Source organism: Triticum aestivum, chromosome 5D, assembly GCF_018294505.1.
Source record: "Triticum aestivum cultivar Chinese Spring chromosome 5D, IWGSC CS RefSeq v2.1, whole genome shotgun sequence".
NCBI lineage: Eukaryota > Viridiplantae > Streptophyta > Magnoliopsida > Poales > Poaceae > Triticum > Triticum aestivum.
In genome coordinates, this window is record NC_057808.1 from 180,302,226 (window position 1) to 180,322,818 (window position 20,593).

The 20,593-nt window shown below is 45.9% G+C and overlaps 1 protein-coding gene across 1 annotated transcript; it reads right to left on the bottom strand.

The window, feature by feature from the left end:
* Positions 1-433: 433 nt before the first annotated feature.
* Positions 434-15,986, bottom strand: LOC123120010 (protein RETICULATA-RELATED 1, chloroplastic). Its single transcript, XM_044539993.1, has 8 exons — positions 15,513-15,986; positions 14,604-14,765; positions 14,420-14,512; positions 14,224-14,339; positions 12,294-12,392; positions 11,908-12,213; positions 11,647-11,811; positions 434-1,029 (listed from the first exon to the last, which is right to left on the bottom strand). Exons 1-8 carry the CDS (start codon positions 15,900-15,902, stop codon positions 756-758), a joined length of 1,605 nt encoding a protein of 534 aa, XP_044395928.1. The 5' UTR covers positions 15,903-15,986; the 3' UTR covers positions 434-755.
* Between the last annotated feature and the right edge of the window lie 4,607 nt (positions 15,987-20,593).

Below are 20,593 nucleotides of genomic sequence, written 5' to 3' on the forward strand. Positions count from 1 at the left end.
AAATATATAAAAATTGAAATCAAATTTTTTGTCTAAGAGATATGAATGATTTTGAGATAAAGGTCAAATAAATACATGAAGTAGTTTAGGAGACATAACGGGCAGCACATGCATGCAAGACTGCTGTACCATTTCATTAGAAGCTAAGATTGATGGCACCTGAGTATCATAACGGGCAGCACATGCATGCAAGACATAATGGTTGTATACCCGTGTATTCCCAAAGCAAAATTATTCACATTTAATATACTGCACAGAGAGGCTATGGATCTGCTAGTACCTACCGGAACTGCTCAAATTTCCGCTTTGGAGACCTTATGGATATTTGGGCAACCCGACCAAGTTTATTTCTTTTTCTTTGAGACAAAGGCAACCCGACCAAGTGCTATTATTACACCTCACCTCCACGCTACAAGCATACACTAAAAGCTGCTTGGTCCAAACAAAATATGCAAATATCATTTCTCATATTACCGACAGTAATGTCAATTCTCAAGCCTACCTAAGTGTGCCTAATTTGGCTCAGAAAAATGCGAGAAATTGAGATGTCAATTATTATCAGAAATCAACAAAACATACAAAATGGCAAACAGCCCGAAGCTCTCAACCACCCCACTTCGATGCCTTGGCCGGTAAACTGGCCTCTGATTCCCAATGATGGCTTTCCTCACTGCTCACACCTGGTATGACTCTCAGTACGGTAGGAGTGGAACTGAAGCAAAATTGTTCCAGCACCGCAAGCAAATCCACTAATTTCAACCTGATGCAACTTTCTTGCGGATTACTCTCTTTCGCCGGGGCTTGGACAGCTGCGCCTCAGGCCCACCCTGCTTGATGCCAAGAAGGCCAAGGCCTGACACAACTGCATCCTTGGATATAAACCACCTTGACTCTTCTTGTTGATCCGCAGCAGTAGTAACCTCCACTGGTCTGGTGTATGCCCTAAGTAATCGATCAGAGTACTGTGGATCAGCTTCCTCTCCAAGCCATGCGCGCCTTGACGATTCACCTATCTGAATATTCATGAATCTGCAGTACATATGACACCATGTTTAATGGTAGAACGTAGCCTCCATAAAATACTGCTACATAGAGCAGTTACATAGAGTAAGTGAATGGAGTGGCCAAGGAAAGTATACAAAATGGAGCTTTTTAGAACTAAAGCAAATATAAGAAATTCGTTTCAAAGAAGATCAAAGGACCTAAGCTATAGTATAAAAAATGCAGCAAATTTCGGGTTAACTACTCTTTAATCTGAAAATAAACAGAAACCATCCAAGTCTTCTTTATTTTTCTGAAAAGTCCATGACTGACACTCTCCGTAAATAACCAACTCGCTGTTTACCAAGGGCATGAGCAGGGCTAAGGGTTTTGATAACAAGTGAATTTCTTGTGTGCAGGAGTTGCTATCCTCTGGAACTTCTTCTGTTTTGCTTAATGGGGTTCCTGGTAAACATTTCCAATGTACAAGGAGGGTCAAGGCAGGGAGATCCTCTGTCCCCTCTTCTCTTTGTTTTGGCAGCTGACCTTTTACAGTCTATAGTAGTAAATGATGTTACACAAGGGGTAGCTGCAATTACCCATTCCTTGCCATGATAAAAGATTTTCCAATCATCCAGTATGCAGATGACTCACTGTTGATTATGCCTGCTGTGGGTTCGCAGCTGTTAGCTCTCAAGGATATGCTCGCCATTTTTCCTAGGTCCACTGGATTGGAGGCAAGGTTTTCGAGTCGACGAGTCGTGCCATGCCGATCGACTAGCCTGAACTAGTCGAGGTGTTTGAGTCGACTTTCAGTTACGACTCATCGACTAGTCACGACTAGTCGTTCGACTCGAAAACAGGGATTGGAGGTCAACTATCATAAATCTTCCTTGGTGCCAATTAACTTGAGTGGGGAAGAGGCTGCTAGGCTGGCTGGCGTGTTTACTTGTAATCTGGGCAAGATGCCCTTTACTTGGGTCTTCCAGTAGGTACTACCAGACCAATAATTGTGGACCTTTTGCCACTGGTAGACGGTATGGAGAGGAGACTCACAGCTAGCTCCTCCTTCCTTGCATAGGGGAGAAGGCTGCAATTGCTAAAGTCTGCTATATCTTCTATGCCAATCTTCTTTATGTGCAGTTTGAAAATTCCACCTGGGATCCTTAAACAGTTGCAGAGAATTCAGAGGCAATGTTTTTGGAGGAAGAATAAACAGGAATCTGCGCCCTCTTTGGCTGCCTGGGATTTGATTTGTAGACCTAAAAAGAAGGGTGGTCTGGGAATTTTAAATTGGCTGTTCAAATGATGCAAACAAATTATATAATAACTTACTAATAAGGAAGATATACCTTGGGTTCAACTTATTTGGAATTCATACTATGATGTAGGGTACCTCATGCAACTATGTTCTGTGGCTCCTTTTGGTGGAAGGATATTTTAGGTCTGGTGGATTCCTACAGGAATGTGTCAGGGGTGATGATTAATAGGGGGAAACAGTCCTTTTTTGGAATGACTTTTGGCAGCACTCTAAACCTGTGGTTCCTCTGCAACAAGGTTATCAAAGGCTTCTCTTTTGCTAAGGGACACCTTTATTACTGTCTAGGAGGTGTTGCAATGCTCTGATTTATCCACCCTTTTCCACCTGCCTTTGTCTGATAATGCATTCCAGGAATTGCAGGCAATTCAGGGCCTTTTGGCAAATTTTAACAGGGTACAGAATAAAAATGATATTTGGAGCTGGAGCAATTCTGACAAGTCATATACAGCTAAGAGGTATTATGAGATGATCCACTCTCCAATTACTCCTAGTTCACTTTTGATGTGGATTTGGAAAAGTTGCTGCACTTTAAAGATAAAGGTTTTTGCCTGGATGTTGATCATGGATAGGCTGAAGTCCAAGGATATGCTGGAGAGGAGACACTGGAATATAACTGATGGACATAACTGTATTCTTTGCCGTAGCCATTCTAGGGAGGACAGGAACCATTTTTTCTTTCAGTGTAATTTTAGTATCAGAATTTGGAATTATCTGTAAATTTACTGGCATGCTGGAAATGATGACTGATATTGCTGTCAAAGCAAGGAAAGACTTTGCCAAGCCATTCTTTTCTGAGGTGGTGTTTACTGCATGGTGGAATATTTGAATCACTAGAAATGGCAAAGTTTTCAGAAATGAAAGACCTACTCTTGGTAGATGGAGAGCTGGCTTTATCCATGATATTTCATTATTGGCACACAGGATTAAGGCTAGATACAAAGATAAACTTCTCAGATGGGTATCCAACTTACCTCCTTTAAAGGAGTTCCTCTCTGACCTTTTGTACATGTTGTTACTAGAATTTTCTTTTCTTTTTATTGGGCATCTTGCCTTTGTATTTACCTCTTGTACTGCTGGAAGGAATAAAATGAAATGCTATGGGGTTTTTGCCCTGCAGTCTGAGCTTTCAAATAAAATATTGGGGGCAGTTACAAAACTGGGAGAACAAATCTTGGTCAATAACCAGCGAAAACCGGTTTTCGTTTGGGTCAAAGATTCTGCGGATCAGTGGAAAATTTCAAATACCACTGCAGATTGCAAGATAAGATTGCACGACCTAAATTATAGCAGTTTTGCTATTTATCAGTTGCCTGAAAATGCAACTCAGATCAGTCGACTTAGCTAGAAAGGACAACATGGCCATACGCGATGTCGCCAGCAAGGCAAAGCCAGGACCTCAGCGGAAGCAGGGACGACGCGGCTTGCTGTGGCGTTGCTGCGGTAGAGCAGGAAGAGGGTTGACTGGTGCAGGTTGGGGGCTTCTTTGTACTGATGCTGCTCGGATTAGACAGAGGCGGGCTTGAGCCGGGGATGCTGTGTGGCGTCACCGGCGAGGGTGAGCCGGGACAGGCCACAGCGTCGCTGGTGAGGACAAGTCAGGACATCGCCCAAGGGAGGAAGCGTAAGGAAGAAGAACAGTGACGCTTCTGGAGGAAGAAGAAGAGCAGCAGCCATTGGATTTCAAGGTTGAGGGAGAGAGGGGAAATCAACTGAAACTGAAAAGGAAAAAAACAGTTGTCTGACGCATAGGTGCTCCTAAATTATAGCAGTAACGCTTAATCGGGAGGTTGTAACCTAGAAGAATTGGAAGGTTGAGGTTCTGGGTTTGAGTTTAGCAACGCATGCACTTTATTTTATTTTTATTTCTGTCAAACAAGTTTCAAATTTGAGTTTTTAAGAAATCTCAGATGATGGCTACCAGGAAACTCTGTAAAGCTGACTTCTTCTAACAGGATTGTTCCATGCTTAACGATGTCTAGATGTTTGAGGGACCATTGAAATTATTAAGTTTCATGCACCACCCACTAGAACCAATAGTCCCAATTGATAGTGGAGGTACTAGGTCAGTCCCAACTGGGTGACGGTTTGCGTTGTGGTCTGGCGATTCCGTACGAGACCGTGTCCCCCTCCGCGTCTGCCTTCGTCCCGTTTGGATCTGGCCGCCGGCTCGCCGCCAGCCATTCGCTCCTCTCCCTCGTCCTCAGTCCGACGCAAACCCCGTCCGTCAGACGGGGCCCCATTCCCAACATCCCCAAATCTTCCCTTGTGAGCCTGGGGCACGTGGTCGTAAATCACCAACTACAGTTCCTTGTTCCCTTTGCTTGTGAGCTGGTCTGAGTGGCTGGATTGGAGAGGATCCATGGTGAGAGTAGCAGGGTTGATGAAGAACATGAGGCTGTCCGAGGTAGATAGTAAGGGTGTCAAGCTGCGGGTGTCAGCGAAGGAGAAAGGGAAGGGGGCCGAGCCGCAGGCAGTGGAGAAAATCCTATCTGAGAAGCCTGCGCACCCCGAAGCAGTCGCACTCGTGCTGGGTAAAGCATGGTGCCCGATCAAAGGGATCGACTGTAAGGAATTGGCCGACATCTTTTTGTTCACTTTCAAACAAGAGTCGGGAAAGGGGAAGGCATTAGAGGATGGGCCATGGATCTCATGGAGGAGTACGTCCCGAGCAGGAGGATTGAGAAAGTATGAATTTAAGGATGTGCCGATTTGGGTGAGGGTTTACCGGCTTCCACCAGGGATGATGAATGAGTCCGGCGAGCAGATTGGAGAGATGTTAGGCCAGTTTGTAGAGATGGGTATGGGTCTAAATGGGCAAGCGGTGGGAAAAGTACCTCCGGATTAAAACTCCGGATTCCTATTGCTAAACCGTTGATGAGAGGATTTACTCTTTATAATGATGAGGAAGGGAGGGGCAAGCAGGCCATGGTGCTATGTGAGGAGGAGGAGGATGAGGAGTCTTGGTGCCCGTTTTAGTACGAGTACCTACTGAACTTTTGCTATGCATGCGGTATTTTGGGCCACGGAGAAAAAGAATGTGCAATCAAGCTAAAGAAAGGGGAGAGATCGCAGTACGACAGGTGGCTAAAGGCAGATATGGGGAAAAGGAGGACATATGAGGAGGATCGGGTATGGCAGCCAAGTGGCAGAAGTAATAGTGGGAACAGGAGCTATGGTTTTGGACAGGTCAGCGGTGGGTCAGGAAGTGATAGCCAATCTTGGAGGAAGTGCTCACAGTCAAATGAGGAGAAGGCCTCAAATGAGGAGAAGGGACCTGGGAGAGAGGGTGGGGAGGAGGTAACCAATCCAATCAAGGAGTTGGAGGGCGGTAAAAGATCTTCTGATCAAGCGAGAAAGAAACTAGAGTTTCAGGAAGATAAGATGCGGGAGGAAAAGAAGGTGGAGGGAGGGGGAAGGCCATTCTGGATGATAGCCTAGGGAGGCAGGAAGAAAAGGGAGATCAGGGGGTAGGAGAGGAGGAGGCGAACAAAATGAAAGGGGATGGGAGTGTGTCCGTGGAGAGGGAAAGGGAAAAGAAGCGAGCAGATAATAAGGCGGGCAAAGATGGAAGAGAGGGCACGAAGGTGGAGGGAGGGTAGGAGGTATAAGAGGGTGACTAGGGAGAAGGGGGGATCAAAAAGCAAGGGGGGAAGGGAGGAAGTTATTGGTAAGAAGAGGAGTAAGCTTGATGAGGAAGGTGGGAAACCAGCAAACAAAAAGGGAAGGACCAAGGAGGCGAACGAGGAGAAGAGCACAATCAACACAGACTTATCGGCCGAGCTGCAGGAGCAGCCCCGCTAGGATCAATGAGGATTGTAAGCTGGAACTGCCAGGGGCTCGGGAACGGCCCGGCAGTTTGAGGTCTCCTTGATGTGGGGAGATGGGAGGAGCCCGACATCTTGTTCTTGGCGGAGACTAAACTATATGAGGAGGAGTTGGAGAGATTTCGGTGGAAGGTAGGGCTCGCTAGCATGGTTGTGAAGAATCTGGACAGCAGTAGGGGGGTGGCATTGTTTTGGAAGAGAGGGTTGCAAGTCTCGCTCCGGTCGATGGGGGGGCGGCATGTAGATGTGGACGTTACGGATGAACAGGGGGTGGTTTGGAGGTTAACAAGGGTGTACAGGGAGTCTAAAATGGAGAGGATGAGGGAGACCTGGAAGGTTCTGCGCACTCTAAAGCAACAGCAGCAAGAGGGGCAGTCGTGGTTGTGTGTTGGCGATTTCAATGAGGTGTTGTCTAATGTTGAGAAAATTAGTGGTGTGCCTCGTTCGCAGCAATATATGAACAATTTCAGATCAGCGTTGGAATGTTGTGAGCTAGACGACTTGGGCTACAATGGAGACACCTTTACTTGGAGAAATCATAATTATGATGTGAGCAACTATATCTGTGAAAGATTAGACATCATAATTATGATGTGAGCAACTATATCTGTGAAAGATTAGACAGAGCAACGGCTAACTCGAAGTGATGCGGTATGTTCCATGGTTTCATGGTGATTAATGGCGAGCCGCGGCACTCCGATCACAGGCCCGTCATCGTATGTACGAGTGGGGAAGAAAATCGCTGGCAAGAAAAGGACAACTCTTTCCGCTTTGAGGCGCGGTGGTTTCGAGAGGATGGATGTGAGGAGGTAATCAAGGAGGCATGGGAGAGGGGGTGGTGGAAACATGGGAGAAAAGGTGTCTGATGCACTGAGTTGTGGCTGGACGTATGCAAAAGTGGAGCCGAGAGATGTGTGAGCTAGAAGGTAGGCTTAGAAGGGCAAAGACCTGGAGGCATGTATGAGGGAGGACGTGTCGGAGAGGAAGGTAAGGCAGGAGACAAGATTAAGGTGCGAGGTGGAGAAGCTAGAGGAAATGGTTCATATCAAATGGAGACAACGTGCACATGTATGGTGGATGAGAGACGGAGATAAGAACACTAAATTTCTCCATGCATATGCCTCAAACAGGAAGAAGCAAAATAGAATTTCGGCGTTGTGGAGAGATGACGGAGTGGTAGTGGAGGGGGGGGGCGACCTAACTAATTATGTGCTCTTTTTTTCAGGAATTATTCATCTCATCTGAGGGAACCCAACTCGTACTAATGAGCTACTTGATAAAGTGATGCTGAAGGTCACCCGCCAAATGAATGATTGTTTGTGTAGGGAGTTCACAGAGGCTGAGGTTAAAGTTGCCCTTCACAACATAGGGGACTTGAAGGCGTCGGGGCCAGATGGCATGCCGTCTTTGATGTACAAAAAGCATTTCATGGGTGAATCAGTGGTGAAAGAGGTTGTACGCGTGCTCAATGGGGGTCCGATACCGAAGGGGTGGAATGATACTTTTGTGGTACTTATACCGAAGGTGAAGAACCCATCTCGTATAAAGGACTTGAGACCCATTAGCCTTTGTAACATGTTATACAAGCTGGTGTCAAAAGTCTTGGCAAACCGCCTGAAGCTTGTCCTGCCAGATATCATATCCGAGAGCCTGTGCGCTTTTGCGAGTGGAAGGATGATAACTGACAATGTTCTTGTGGCGTACGAGTTGACACATTTCTAAACAAAAAGGGTGGGAAGGAGGGCTACGTGACGGTGAAAGCTGACATGAGTAAAGCGTACGACCACATGGAGTGGAGTTTCTTGCGTGCCATGATGACCAAGCTTGGTTCTGTCAGCAATGGGTGGAGGTGATCATGAGGTGTGTGACCACTGTAAGTACAAGATCAAGCTGAATGGATCCCAAACGGAGCAATTCATGCCATCGAGAGGCCCGAGGCAGGGGGACCCGCTCTCAGCATACCTATTTGTGATCTATGCAGAAGGCTTGTCGGCGCTGCTGCGGGATGGAGAAGAGAGAGGTGCCCTTAGTGGTATTAGAGTGTGCCCTGCTGCACCCAATGTGTCACACTTGTTCTTCGCGGACGATTCTCTGCTGCTCATTAAGGCAAAACAACAAGAAGCTGAAGCGTTAAAAAGGATCCTGGAGTTGTACCAAAACTGCTCGGGACAGTGCATAAACATCAAGAAGAGTGCGATCGGGTTCAACCCTAATGTGGACGAGAAGAGGAGGAAGGCAGTCATGGAGCCATTGGGTACAACGAACATGGCTAGGAATGGTCGCTACCTGGGGCTGCGATCCGTAAGGAACACTTTTGCCTATATTAAGGATAAGATCTGGGAGAAAATTCAGGGATGGATAGAAAATTTAATCACTAAGGCAGGCAAAGAGGTACTAGTGAAGGCAGTAGCGCAAGCGATCCCCTCCTTTGCTATGTCATGTTTCTATCTCACGAAGTGGGGCTCAAGTGTGAATATTTGGCGAGATCCTTGGATCCACAGGGCCTGGTCAAGGGGTGTCACTACACCAGGAAACGGGAATCTCTTGGAGACCGTGGATGAGCTAATTAGTCCGATTGATGGGAAGTGGGACATGCAATTGGTGAGGGACACCTTCATGCCTATTGATGCTCATTTGATCCTAAACATTCCTTTGTGTGATGGCATGGATGATTTCATGGCGTGGCATTATGATTCAAAGGGCCTGCATTCAATTAAGATGGCATACAAGCTGCATGCGCAACTGTCAGGGCTGAATGGCAAGGACAGGGGAACCTCCAGCTCCAGTGGTATTGGCGGACTGATCGCTGGAGATGAGAGTTTCTGGAAGAGAATATGGAGAATGGCTTGTTCCAGCAAGATCAAGATGTTTGTGTGGCAACTCGCCCATGATTCCCTTGCCGTCCGTGCAAACCTGAGTAGAAAAGGCATGGTCCTTGATGATTTGAGATGCCCCATGTGTGGGTCTGTGCAAGAGGACAGCGCACACCTGTTTATAAAATGCAAAAAGGTGAAGTGTGGTGGGGTGGGCTCTTGAGCTAGAATGCATTAGAGGGCGACTTGAGGCCACTGCCTCTGCCGGTGAGGCTCTGGCATCATTTGGGGGTTGCGTGAACAAAAAAGAATGGAAGTTTTTCATTTTATGTGGCACTGGTGGAATAATAACAGAAATAAAAAGAGGAATGGGGAGAAGGAAAGGCTCGGGCAGGCGATTGCTCATGATGCCAGAATTGATACAGCCGAGTGCCTGGAACTATGGCCAAAGAAAAAAGTGCAAAGGAATAGGGAGGATTCGAAGTGGCAAATGCCCCGGCTGGACACTCTGAAATTTAATATTGATGCTCCTTTCTATCCGGAAACCGACAACACTGCATGGGGGTTATTGTTAGGGATCATGCAGGTACTGTGGTGGCCTGCAAGGCTGGGCGTACTGTTGGCGCCTCCAGCGCATACGCGGCAGAGCTTTGGGCAATGACACATGCTTTTGATTTGGCGTCTGAACTGGGACCTATTCGTGTGGAGATGGAGACGGACTCCCAGCAGCTGGCCAACGCCCTGAGTAACCCGGCAATGGATTTCTCTAAACACGCTGTGGTGCTGGATGACCTGAAGATGCAGATGAGGACGTGGTTCTCCGTTTGTGAAATTAAGAAATGCTGCCGAAAAGCGAATATGTCGGCCCACTGTTTAGCTAAAATAGGCCTTTGTTAGAATGGTGATAATGCATTGTTTTGGGAGTACGATGTTCCAGCACAAGTTGCTGAAGTTGTAAGGGGCGATGTGCCCTCGCAGTAATTTAAGCTTTTGCTTTCTGCCTCAAAAGAAAAAAATAGTCCCAATTGATGGGAGAAGATGGGCCTAACCGTGGACAGAAGGAGGGGAAAACAACTTTCTTATTTAGATGGCCAATGCCGAGACTTGAACCCATGACTTCTTGGCTCTGATACCATATTAAGTTTCATGAACCAGTTGGTTAGTCAGTTCAGATTGTTGGTTCTACTGGTTGGTGCATGAAACTAAACTGAAATGAACCCAAAACCTAGACAATTAGGCACACTAGATCAAGGATAGCAAGGTCAAATCCAGAAGTTACTGGATAGCAAAGCAAGCTAAGGATGAATGAATTCATATTTATGGATTAGATACTTTTTTGGAATGTGGTAACTGATCATTATAGGTAACTGATCATTATAGGTAGAGAGTTTTCCAGGTACCTGCTCAAAAAACAGTAACATACCAGTTCAAATAAACAAACAGGCCAGTGCTTTCCTTTTCTCGAATGTTAATGGCAGGAAACAGCCACTGGCTTTGCATTAAAACCCCGGGAAACCCATGTTATGTAATGCATTGACAATAAAAATTGTATGGTTTTTATCTTATCTACAAATGACATATTGACCGTGTATGGAAAAATTAGGCTGCATAAAGGCGCTTACTTAGGCGCTGGGCAGAGGCCAACGACCCCGCTTTGGCCATTGGCAATGGTGCATGCGTTCAGTGAGGCCCTCTGGCAGGGGCAGCAGGAGAGGAGAGGAGAGGGATGCGGGGAAGGGAAGGAGCAGCATGCGTCGCCGCCGTTGCTGCATGAAACAGAGGACGAAGGAAAGAGTGACCCATAGAGAGAGAGAGGGGGGCGCAGAGATGGTACTAGGGTTTCTGAGTGGGCCTTATTGGGCTATGTTGTCAATAGGCCGAATCAGAGGGACTTCACGCTCCCAACTTGCCACTGAGACCTCCCGGAGCTCAGCACCACCATGATCTCACAGGATTTCAAACCTCCACACAGCTCAGTTTTCCTGTTCGCATCTTCCCTCCTAGGGCACAGCGCTGCCCTTTCTTCCCCTTCACAACCATATAAAACATCTAGGGGCAGCTTAGTCAAGCTAGGAAAACGGGTATTTAGACATAAGCTGATTGATCTATATGTTTGACTAGTTTAGATCCAGTGCCAAATGCTTGATTTCTCTCTACTTTCACATTCCAAGGTAAGAATGTTACAAGAATATCAATAAGATCTTTGTTTATCATTGACTCATCAAGCAAACATAGATAAGGGGCGGCAGACTGCAAATATAGCTTATCAATGTCAACAACTAAACTAGTATCCAGCACCAACAGTGAGATGAAACAATGGAAGCCAAGCGTCAATCTAGAGAGAGGGAAAGGAAAAAAAAACACGGGATTTAGCTCATACTCTCACCATGTCTCGACAACATGACAATTATGAGAAGAGTAATATACTAGTATGGCATGTATTGTCAATAGATTAACCTGGGCAGTCAGCTAACAACTCTGTTCAATAATATATGTGCAGTGTACATATCCAGTAAGCACAAAATTGAAGTAACGTCCAATTCCATCACGTGGTACAATTTTGTACTCCCTAGCATGCATGCTATAGTGAAACAGAGAGAGTATAACTGGCATTGCTATTATACATACTAACAACAGGAAGTCATTCGCCTGTGAGATATTCCATGTAAAACTAATGCACTAAGACAATAGGTTAGTGTAGATTTACCTTAGTGTTGTACCAATGAAGATTGACATGCCAAGAACATCAAAGCGCTTGATCATATATTGATCTAGTCCACACAATAATTGATATCGCAAGTTTGCATATAATCCTAGAAAAGCTCCATAACCAAGGGCATTGGCGCTGACATTAGGAAGGGTCACCGATAACCTACCAAGGGATTGACAGAAGTTTTCCATGAATGGATTAGAGAACCACCAGAAGAAAGCTTTAATGGACAAAGAAACGGTTAATGACCAAGCCAACCTGCCATCCTTCCTTGCGGATAGGGCTTTCGACATACCACCCTGAATAGATCCAGCAACTACCCCGACCAGGCTAAGCTCAGCAGCCTTGTAAAGGAATGCACTAATTCGTTTCTGCAGATCAAACTCTCTCAAAGGATAACTCTTCTCAAATATGTTGTTAGGAAGTTTCTCAATGGCATTTTGGAAGTCAAATCGGGATGTACTCCCATATGAACGGCATGGTGCCAGAAGCCCCAGAACCACAAGGTTGCAACACGATGCAGTCAAAGCATTGACAACGGCCAAATCCCATTCTTGCTCAAACCTGATTACTTGAAGGTGTAACATGGTTTAGATGAAGTAGTAAGTATTGACCTATTAAACATCAGATAAGGTACAACATACCTCTCCTTACGAATATTCATCTCCCACCAAACAGATGAGGCAAAAGTAGCCAAGAACTCGAAAGCCATCTTATGTGGGAATGAAGGATCTGCAAGTGTTCTGCATTACAAAGAAAACATAATAACTAAAACTGGCGATGGTAGCACTGATGTGGTAATGAATATTCAAGGTTCGAAACCAAGTCACCCATCATATGTAAGCAGTCATTAGACAACTTGGAAGGATGCATATTAATTAGTAAGTAGATCTGGCATTCCAATGGAGACAAACAAATATGATTTCAGAAATAACCAGCAACCGAAAGATGAGCAAGGATTGACATAAAGCATGAACTGCCAAGTGTGAATCCACATCTACAGATGAACAATCAGTATCCGGACAGCATGAATTATGAAAATATCTGCCTACAGCTCTACCTTCACAGCCACTGTACTAGCTATCGCTTCAATGTGTTCAGCTTGACATGTTCTTCTGTTTTTCTTATTTATTACTTGTGTTACTGCACTAGGATTTAATTTTGGGAAACGTTCTAAGCCGGACGACCAGCGCAGCCTCGCGCCGGTCGCCTCTCATGGACCTCTCACGGACGGGCGTCCACGCGGTGCCCACGCACCATGCCCATCCTTTCCCTTATCTTATCGCCTTCTCCACCTCGCCCATTACTATCAAACCTTATCCTCTCCCTTCCGCTGTTCTCCCTCGCTCAATTTCTTTCTGCTCTCTCTCTCGTCTCGCATCAACCGCTGCGGCGAGCACCTCCCCCCGCGCCCCGGCGTTGCGTTATTCTCCCTCCGTCAATTCTCAAGCTCCCCGGCGTGCATCGGAGTGCGGCCGAGGCCCGGCTAAGCTGCATGGCACTGACGTGCTGCAACCGGCACGAGGCGGAGCGGCAACGAGCTGCAGCCTTTTTTTGCTGAAACCAGAGAAAGCGAGGGCTGCAACCAGCAGCACCAAATGCTATGAGCAGTGCTGTTTTTTTGCTGGAACCAGAGACCGGGGGGGGGGGGGGGGGACGGGACGACCGACGGCCTAAAAAGCTACAACCAGCGAGAGAAAGGGCTGGCCGGCCAGTGCGCAACCGCAAAAAGCTACAACCAGTGACGGAAAAAGCCTCAACTGGTGCAAAGCGAAATGGTGATCGAGATGAGCTGGGGAACTCGTGACCGCGAGATGTTGCAACCTCGACCGCTGCGAGCTGGGAACCGTCGCTTGGGAAAGCGGCAATTGTGAGCGCGGGATGCTACAACCCGTTGCCGACGATGCTGGAACCTGCGACGCGACGAGCTGCGAGCGGAAGACGACAACGCTACAACCGGCCAGCCGTGATGCTACAATGGGCAACCGACAAGCTGTTTTGCTACGATGGCGACCGGCGGCGACGGGGAAAGCTGCGAGTCGACGGCACGGCAGGGCGGTTCTGCCTCGCCTCACCGGGGACGACGACACCAACGGATGCGGGGATGCTGCGGCGAGCGTGACGTGTGGCGGTGCTGTCTCGCCTCACCGGGAGCGCACGTGCATGAAGTCTTTTTCCTTGCACAGGCAGGGGATCTTTTGTTCCTCGCGTGGGTTGACCCAACGGGATGAGGATGTGCAGATCCAACGGCTGCGTCTGGGCCAATCGTACGGGGCGCAGGACCCAACGGCATGAGGACGCACAGATTCAACGGCTGCGCCTGGGCCAATCATACGGCGCGCAGGGTCACCAACCGAGGCCTCTGGCCGGTCGACCGGTGCCTAGCGCTGCCCTTTAATTTTTCATAGCGATAGAATGGAGAAATAACATAAGTACGGAGAAATGTAAACACAAGCTGTACCAAGGGCACAAAGCTGCAACATTAGGAACACATGCCTAGCATCCAAACTGCATATATCAATATCAATATATAGAGAATGCCTGAAGGAAGTGTGCACATGATTTGGGTGTTACCTTCCAACAAGACCTCGGGATAGCCATCCAGGTAGAGCTCGTGAAAAAGACCTAGTGTGTGTAGGTCTTGAAAACACTGACAAGAATCGCACCATCTGAGCAGAACTTACCAAACCCTAGATTGATCTATCACATTTAGTCTACTGTTCAAACCATTCCAAAGTATGCAATGAGAATGAGCAAGACAAACATCTACCATCTCATAAGCCTGACGGAGACCAGCAGGTAAACTAATCATTGTTTTGCACCACTCTTGCATTACAGCATCTATAAACTCTCTATTAAAAAGCTGCAATAGAACAAGCAGTAATCAACACACAAGCCCAATCTTTGTCAGGATTCAGATGCTTCTTCTCTGAAGAAAATATCAGAAATTTCACCTCCTGTATAACAATTCGTCTCCTGAAAAGTCCACCATCTTCTTCCTCTCCATCATCAGAATCATCAAAGTAATCATCATCATCTCCGTCATCATCCCCGCCATCACCACCACCATGGCCAATTCTCTTCCCAATATCTCCACCACCACCACCTGTCGCCAGCTGCAATGTGCGAAGAAGCACATGATGGATGGTAACAGCAATGAGAACTTTGTAGTAAACTAGCCTCATATGTTTAATTAATCTGTATTTCAATACACCAACTAAAAATTGTGTATAAGTCATAGTTCATGATAAATAAACATTGGATACCTAAGTATTGATGTTTGAACCATTGGCGTGTACTCCCTCCGTCCGAAAATACTTGTCATCAAAATGGACAAAAAAGGATGTATCTAAAACTAAAATACATCTAGATACATCCCCTTTTATTCATTTTGATGACAAGTATTTCCGGACGGAGGGAGTACATTAAACATCATGCATCTATGTCTTGTTGTTTCAATCCCAAACAGTACAAACTTATTGTGTTCTCCTGATTTTGATATTTCGTTAATGTGCTGGCGCAGGTGGTGGAGGAATTGTACAGCCCAATCCTAAGTCAAAAGGATGGAAAAGGAGTAGTACTTATACTTGCTAATCATCACAAATAATATATATAACACTACTCAACACAAAAACACAAGGTTCTCCGCACCAACAGGCTTTATCCATTATTTCGGTATCCCCGTCCACTTGTACAGCCATCTGCTTTCAGAGCGGGTTCCTACTTGATTCATATATATCAGCGAATGTTACTCAATAACGAGGGGGCAAGGACAACATATCTCTCAGAAATTCCCTAAACCTAACTCATAAATTCACTTGTTTTTGCAGTTTTAATCGACTGGAAATAACAGGATTGGCTACCTCGGGCATGATTTTCTTCTTGCGTTGGGATAGGTCAAGCTTGGCCTTCTCGAGCGTGACGGCGCCGAACGCGCCGTACTGCTTCCCGCCCTTCATCGCCGGCGGTACGCGGGGAGGCGCAGCCGCGGGTGCCGCGGCGCTGAGGGCGGACGCCGCGAGGCAACGCTCGAGCGAAGAGGCTGCTTCGGAGCGATCGCCTCGCCCGGCGGCAGACGGTGACGCGGCGGAGGAGGCGCAGGCGGAGACGGCGAGGCCTAGGCCCCGCCGGCGAGGGGCACGATGGCGGCGGCATGAAGGCAGGAGACGGAGGAGGCCGCTGGTGGGGTTGGGATGGGAGGGGTGGCCGTGGGCGTGGGGGAGGTTAGGGTGGAAGGCGGCGAGGGACGCCATCGGAGAGAGAGGAGTAGCGGTCGACGCCCTCGGAGGGTCGTGCCGTCGCAGGGCTTTATCGAAAGGGAACCACTAGGGATCAGACTACTCATCCCTAGCAATCTATCATCTATCAGACTACTCCATCACCGTTAGATTGGAAGCTACCCGCGTTCGATTAGATGGTAGGACGTGCATCAGCAAAGCAATTTCCATGCGTGATTTGAGGAAAATAATAACGATGCACAGCCTTTCGTAATTGCTGGAAACTAATACGTGTGCACAGGTCACGTGATTCCAGGGAACTAATCCATGATTTTAGGAAGCAAAACAAATCTTAGGAAAGTACTCCCTTCGCTCGGAATTACTTGTCATAAAAATGGATGTATCTACAACTAAAATACATCTAGATACATTCATTTTGTGGACGAGTAATTCCGAACGGAGGGAGTAATTCTGGATTTTAACGGAAAATAATTAATCTGGCTAAATAAGCTTCGGCACTATGCAATTTGTTTCCTTATGAAGCAAACTTTGTATCCAATGTTACCAAAATTTGCTTCCAGCGCAAATAGAAGTTATTTTTACTCCAAAAAAAACCGTTTCTGTTCATTTCCACTGCACCAGAACTATGCTTATGTGGACTTTTTTTTTTTGCTTCCAGTCGACTGAAAATTAGCATGGTTCATCTGTTCGTATAACATGTTTCCAATGATGTAAATATTTGCTTCCTTCTGGTCGCCAAAATCATAGTGCTTCATCATAATATTTTGTTTCCAGTGACCTAAATGTTTGCTTGATTCCGGTCTCCAAAAAATTTCTTCCACATCGACCTGAATTAACATGTTTCATATCATACACTACACATTCACAATAATATTTGCTTCACTCCACTATATGTGTGCTTCCTTACATGCTTTATATATTGAACAAGCCAGCAGCCGCCGCAGGCGAGATGCATCGTGAACTGACACACTGAATTGGTTGACGAGAACAGACCAGGTGATCAAATTCGAAGAATGCGTCCATTGAAACATGAAAGCAAGTTGTATGATGTAGAGAAACAAAATGTATTTGAAGCAAGAGTCCATGGAAGCATGAGACAAGTTGTATAAAGCAGGGAAAAGAAAGTAACTAAGTTACATACTCGCTGAGAAATTGTTTCATGCCAGCGGATGATTGCTTCGATCTAGTGAAAAATTACGTATAACATATCAGTGCATTTTGTTTGCTACGCATAGACAATACAATGACCAACAATTGTTTCAAGGAATTGCTCTCAACATAAAAAATATATTTCTTTCCATCAATCTGACATTGCTACTAGAGATATTAGAATCTGCTTCGAAGAAAATTGAATTTGCATCCAAGAAATAAAAAAATGCTTCCACTCGAGACAGATGCTAGCACAGACAATATCATCACCGGCCTCTAATCTTATCCACCCTTGATCTCCTCGCTAGGCATGTCATGGCCACGGGCTCCCTTATGTCTTCCACACCAGCATAAATATCGCACGCACAGCTTGAGGCTACGACTACTTCGTCATCAAGGGCAGTGCCGAGAGCATAACTTACAGATGGTTCTATCACCTACATTCCAAAATGTTTTCAGAATTTGGTTGACTATGGAAGCAAAAAAACATGGAAGCGAATTATCATGTGGTGCAAAACAGTTGTATGTATATTGGAAGACACATAAGAAAATAACAGACGGTTTGATCAACCACAACATAAATGATAGGATGTATAGAACAAATTTGAGAAGCATGGTCGTAGTGCCGTAGTACCTCTATATAAGAGACGGTTTGCACGGAAGCAAGCCTTTTAACAGTAACTCTTACAAACAACCCTTGATGCATATATTTGGTTCAGACATGCTTCCGTTGTTCTAGAAGTATTAAGCTGGCAAATAATGCAAATGGTGCATTATTAGTGTTGGATGGAAGCATCTAATTTTGGAAAATGAAACCAAAAAATTTGCCGGCAACTGCAGATGTATATATTTGGAAGCTCCCATCTAATAGTAATTGGCTGGGAATATTTTGCACGGAAGCATAGTAACAAACAAGCATTTTAACAATAATCGAACAAACAACCCTCGATGCATATATTTGGTACAGTCATGCTTCCATTTTTCTAGAGGTATGAAGCTGGAAAATAATACATATGGTGCATTATTCGTGTTGAGTGGAAGCATGGAATCCTGAAAAACGAAAGCAAAATTTTTGCCACCAACTGCGTATGCATATATTTGGAAGCTCTTTATACAGGAAATGATGAAACAATATTTTCTCAACATTTCTCACCATCATTCGAAGCACTGAATATTGAGACAAACGAATATTTTCTCAACATTTGGAAGCTATGGGTTATCAAATTATCTACAAATCTCTACCTACAAAAAGTTTGTTGACAAATGACCTAACACATCACCAGAACGATACTAGGCAGTCAATGAAGATACAAACCAATAAGTACTCGGCTGTTGGATAATCAAATCTGCGGTGGTAGATGCGCTGCAATACGTCGATTTCAATATGGGGCGCTTGTAATTGGGGTGGTGGCGGCCGTATTTTGCAGTCTATTGCAGCTTCTCCGGCCGGGCGGTGCTACTTTGGTAGCCGATTCAGCCGCTGGCACACCCGATTTGACATGAAAAAAGCATGAATCGTAGATGAGGATGGGGGCTCGATCAGTGGAGAAGACCCTGAGGTTTGGAGAGGCAGGGCGGAGCTTAAAGGTGGAGCGGCCGTGGTGCTCGACGGCGAGGAGAGCGGGACGGAGCTGTGTGCGAGGCGGGGGGAGAAGGGATCTGGGCGACGTGGAGGAGATCAGGCCGGTGTGTTGCGGTTCGAACGGGGAGAAATTAGGGGAGAGATTAGGGGCTACGGGTAGTTAGTTCAACGCGGAATGTTTTGTTTTTACATAAGAAGCACAATTTGTGAGCCGTCAGATTTCAATTGAATTGACGGTATTGGACTGGTCTGGCGCAGGAAATCTATCAGACTATAGATAGGGGGTGTTTCCCTTATCGAAAGCGGGGGCTATCTGCTGATTATGTTATTAAAATATATAGCATCAAGCGGATACAAAACCTTATGAGTAACATCCGACCTCTGCATAACTAGGGTACACACAGCCAAATCCAGAAGTCTGACAAAAATTCATAAAATAAAAACCGACAAATCGGCAACAAGTAGAGTCCTATAGACCGACGCTATGCCTATGTCTGTCGAAAGGGGTGACGGATCGATTTGTAGGTTATGCTGCCACCCATGTTGGGAAAAAAAAACCTCCGTAGCCACCTGCTCCAATCGCGCGCACACCGCCATGAACAACGGTTGGTACTCCAGCCATTGTAGCATAGACCAAGCTACGTAGCGACTGCATACACCGGAAAATAACCTGCAGAGGAAAAGCATTTTTGTCATTAAAAACCAAATTATTTCTACATATCCAAAGCGACCAAATTAAGGCATACGCTCCCACCCTGATTAGCGTTTTGAACCTATTTGTAATACCGTCCAACCAATGACCAAAAATATTGGCAACACTTGTGGGCGGATACAAATTTGACGCTATTTGAATGATTGACCACGTAGAACGGGCAAAATTGCATTGGAAAAAGAGGTGTTCGATTATCTCATCATGAGTACAAAAAGAACACTTCTTATCCCTAGCCAGTTGCACCGTGCGAGGTTGTCTTTGGTTAGCACAACTCCTTCCATGAAGATACCACATAAAGATTTTCACTTTTAGTGGAATCTTAGACTTCCAAATTTTCTTATTATTACACACTGGTACCTCAGAGTGCGTGAGTGCACGGTATATAAAGTTTACTGTGAAAGACCCTGATGTAGTAAGGTTCCAGCGAAACACATTCCGGCCTTGCGTCAGGTTAATCGAATCCAGGCGGGATAAAAGATCATGCCATGACACAAGTCGGGGGCCAATCAAATCCCGCCTGAACGAAATATTCGGCGGGGAAGAACTGAGCACATGCGCAATAGTATTATTCTTTTCACGAGCAATGTTATATAAGGCTGGATATTATTCTCTGAGACTGGCATTGCCTAGTCAGATGTCTTCCCAGAAACGAATCTCCGACCCATCCTTTATCGCGAAAGACCCAAATCGAAAGAGATGTTTCTTTGTCGCCATTAGGCCAGCCCAAAAATGCGAGTCACCAGGTTTCCAATATGCCTGAGAAACCGCCTTTTGGCCTAGATACTTGTTGCGCAACATGGTTTGCCAAACACCATCCTCGGTAAGAAGTTTAAATAACCATTTACTGAGAAGGGCCTCATTCTTGACCTACGGGTCATGAATTCTAAGGCCACCTTGGTCTTTAGGCCTACAAACCACGCTCCATTTGCTCAGCCTGTATTTTTCTTTTCACCATCTCCTTGCCAAAAAAATTTGGATCTAAAGTAGTTTAGTCTTTGTAGGACCCCTTTTGGGAGTTGGAAGAAAGAAAGCATATAGAGAAACCATGTTTGTGAGGACGGAGTTAATCAAAACCAGCCGACCTCCAATTGAGAGCAGCTTTCCTTTCCAACTGCTCAACCGTTTCTCTAGACGCTCCTCCACATGCTTCCACTCTGCAATGGTGAGACGTCGATAATGAACCGGTATTCCCAGATATTTAATCGAGAATTGTCCAAGTGCGCAACCAAACAGATCAGCATAATCGGCCGCCGCCTCAACGGC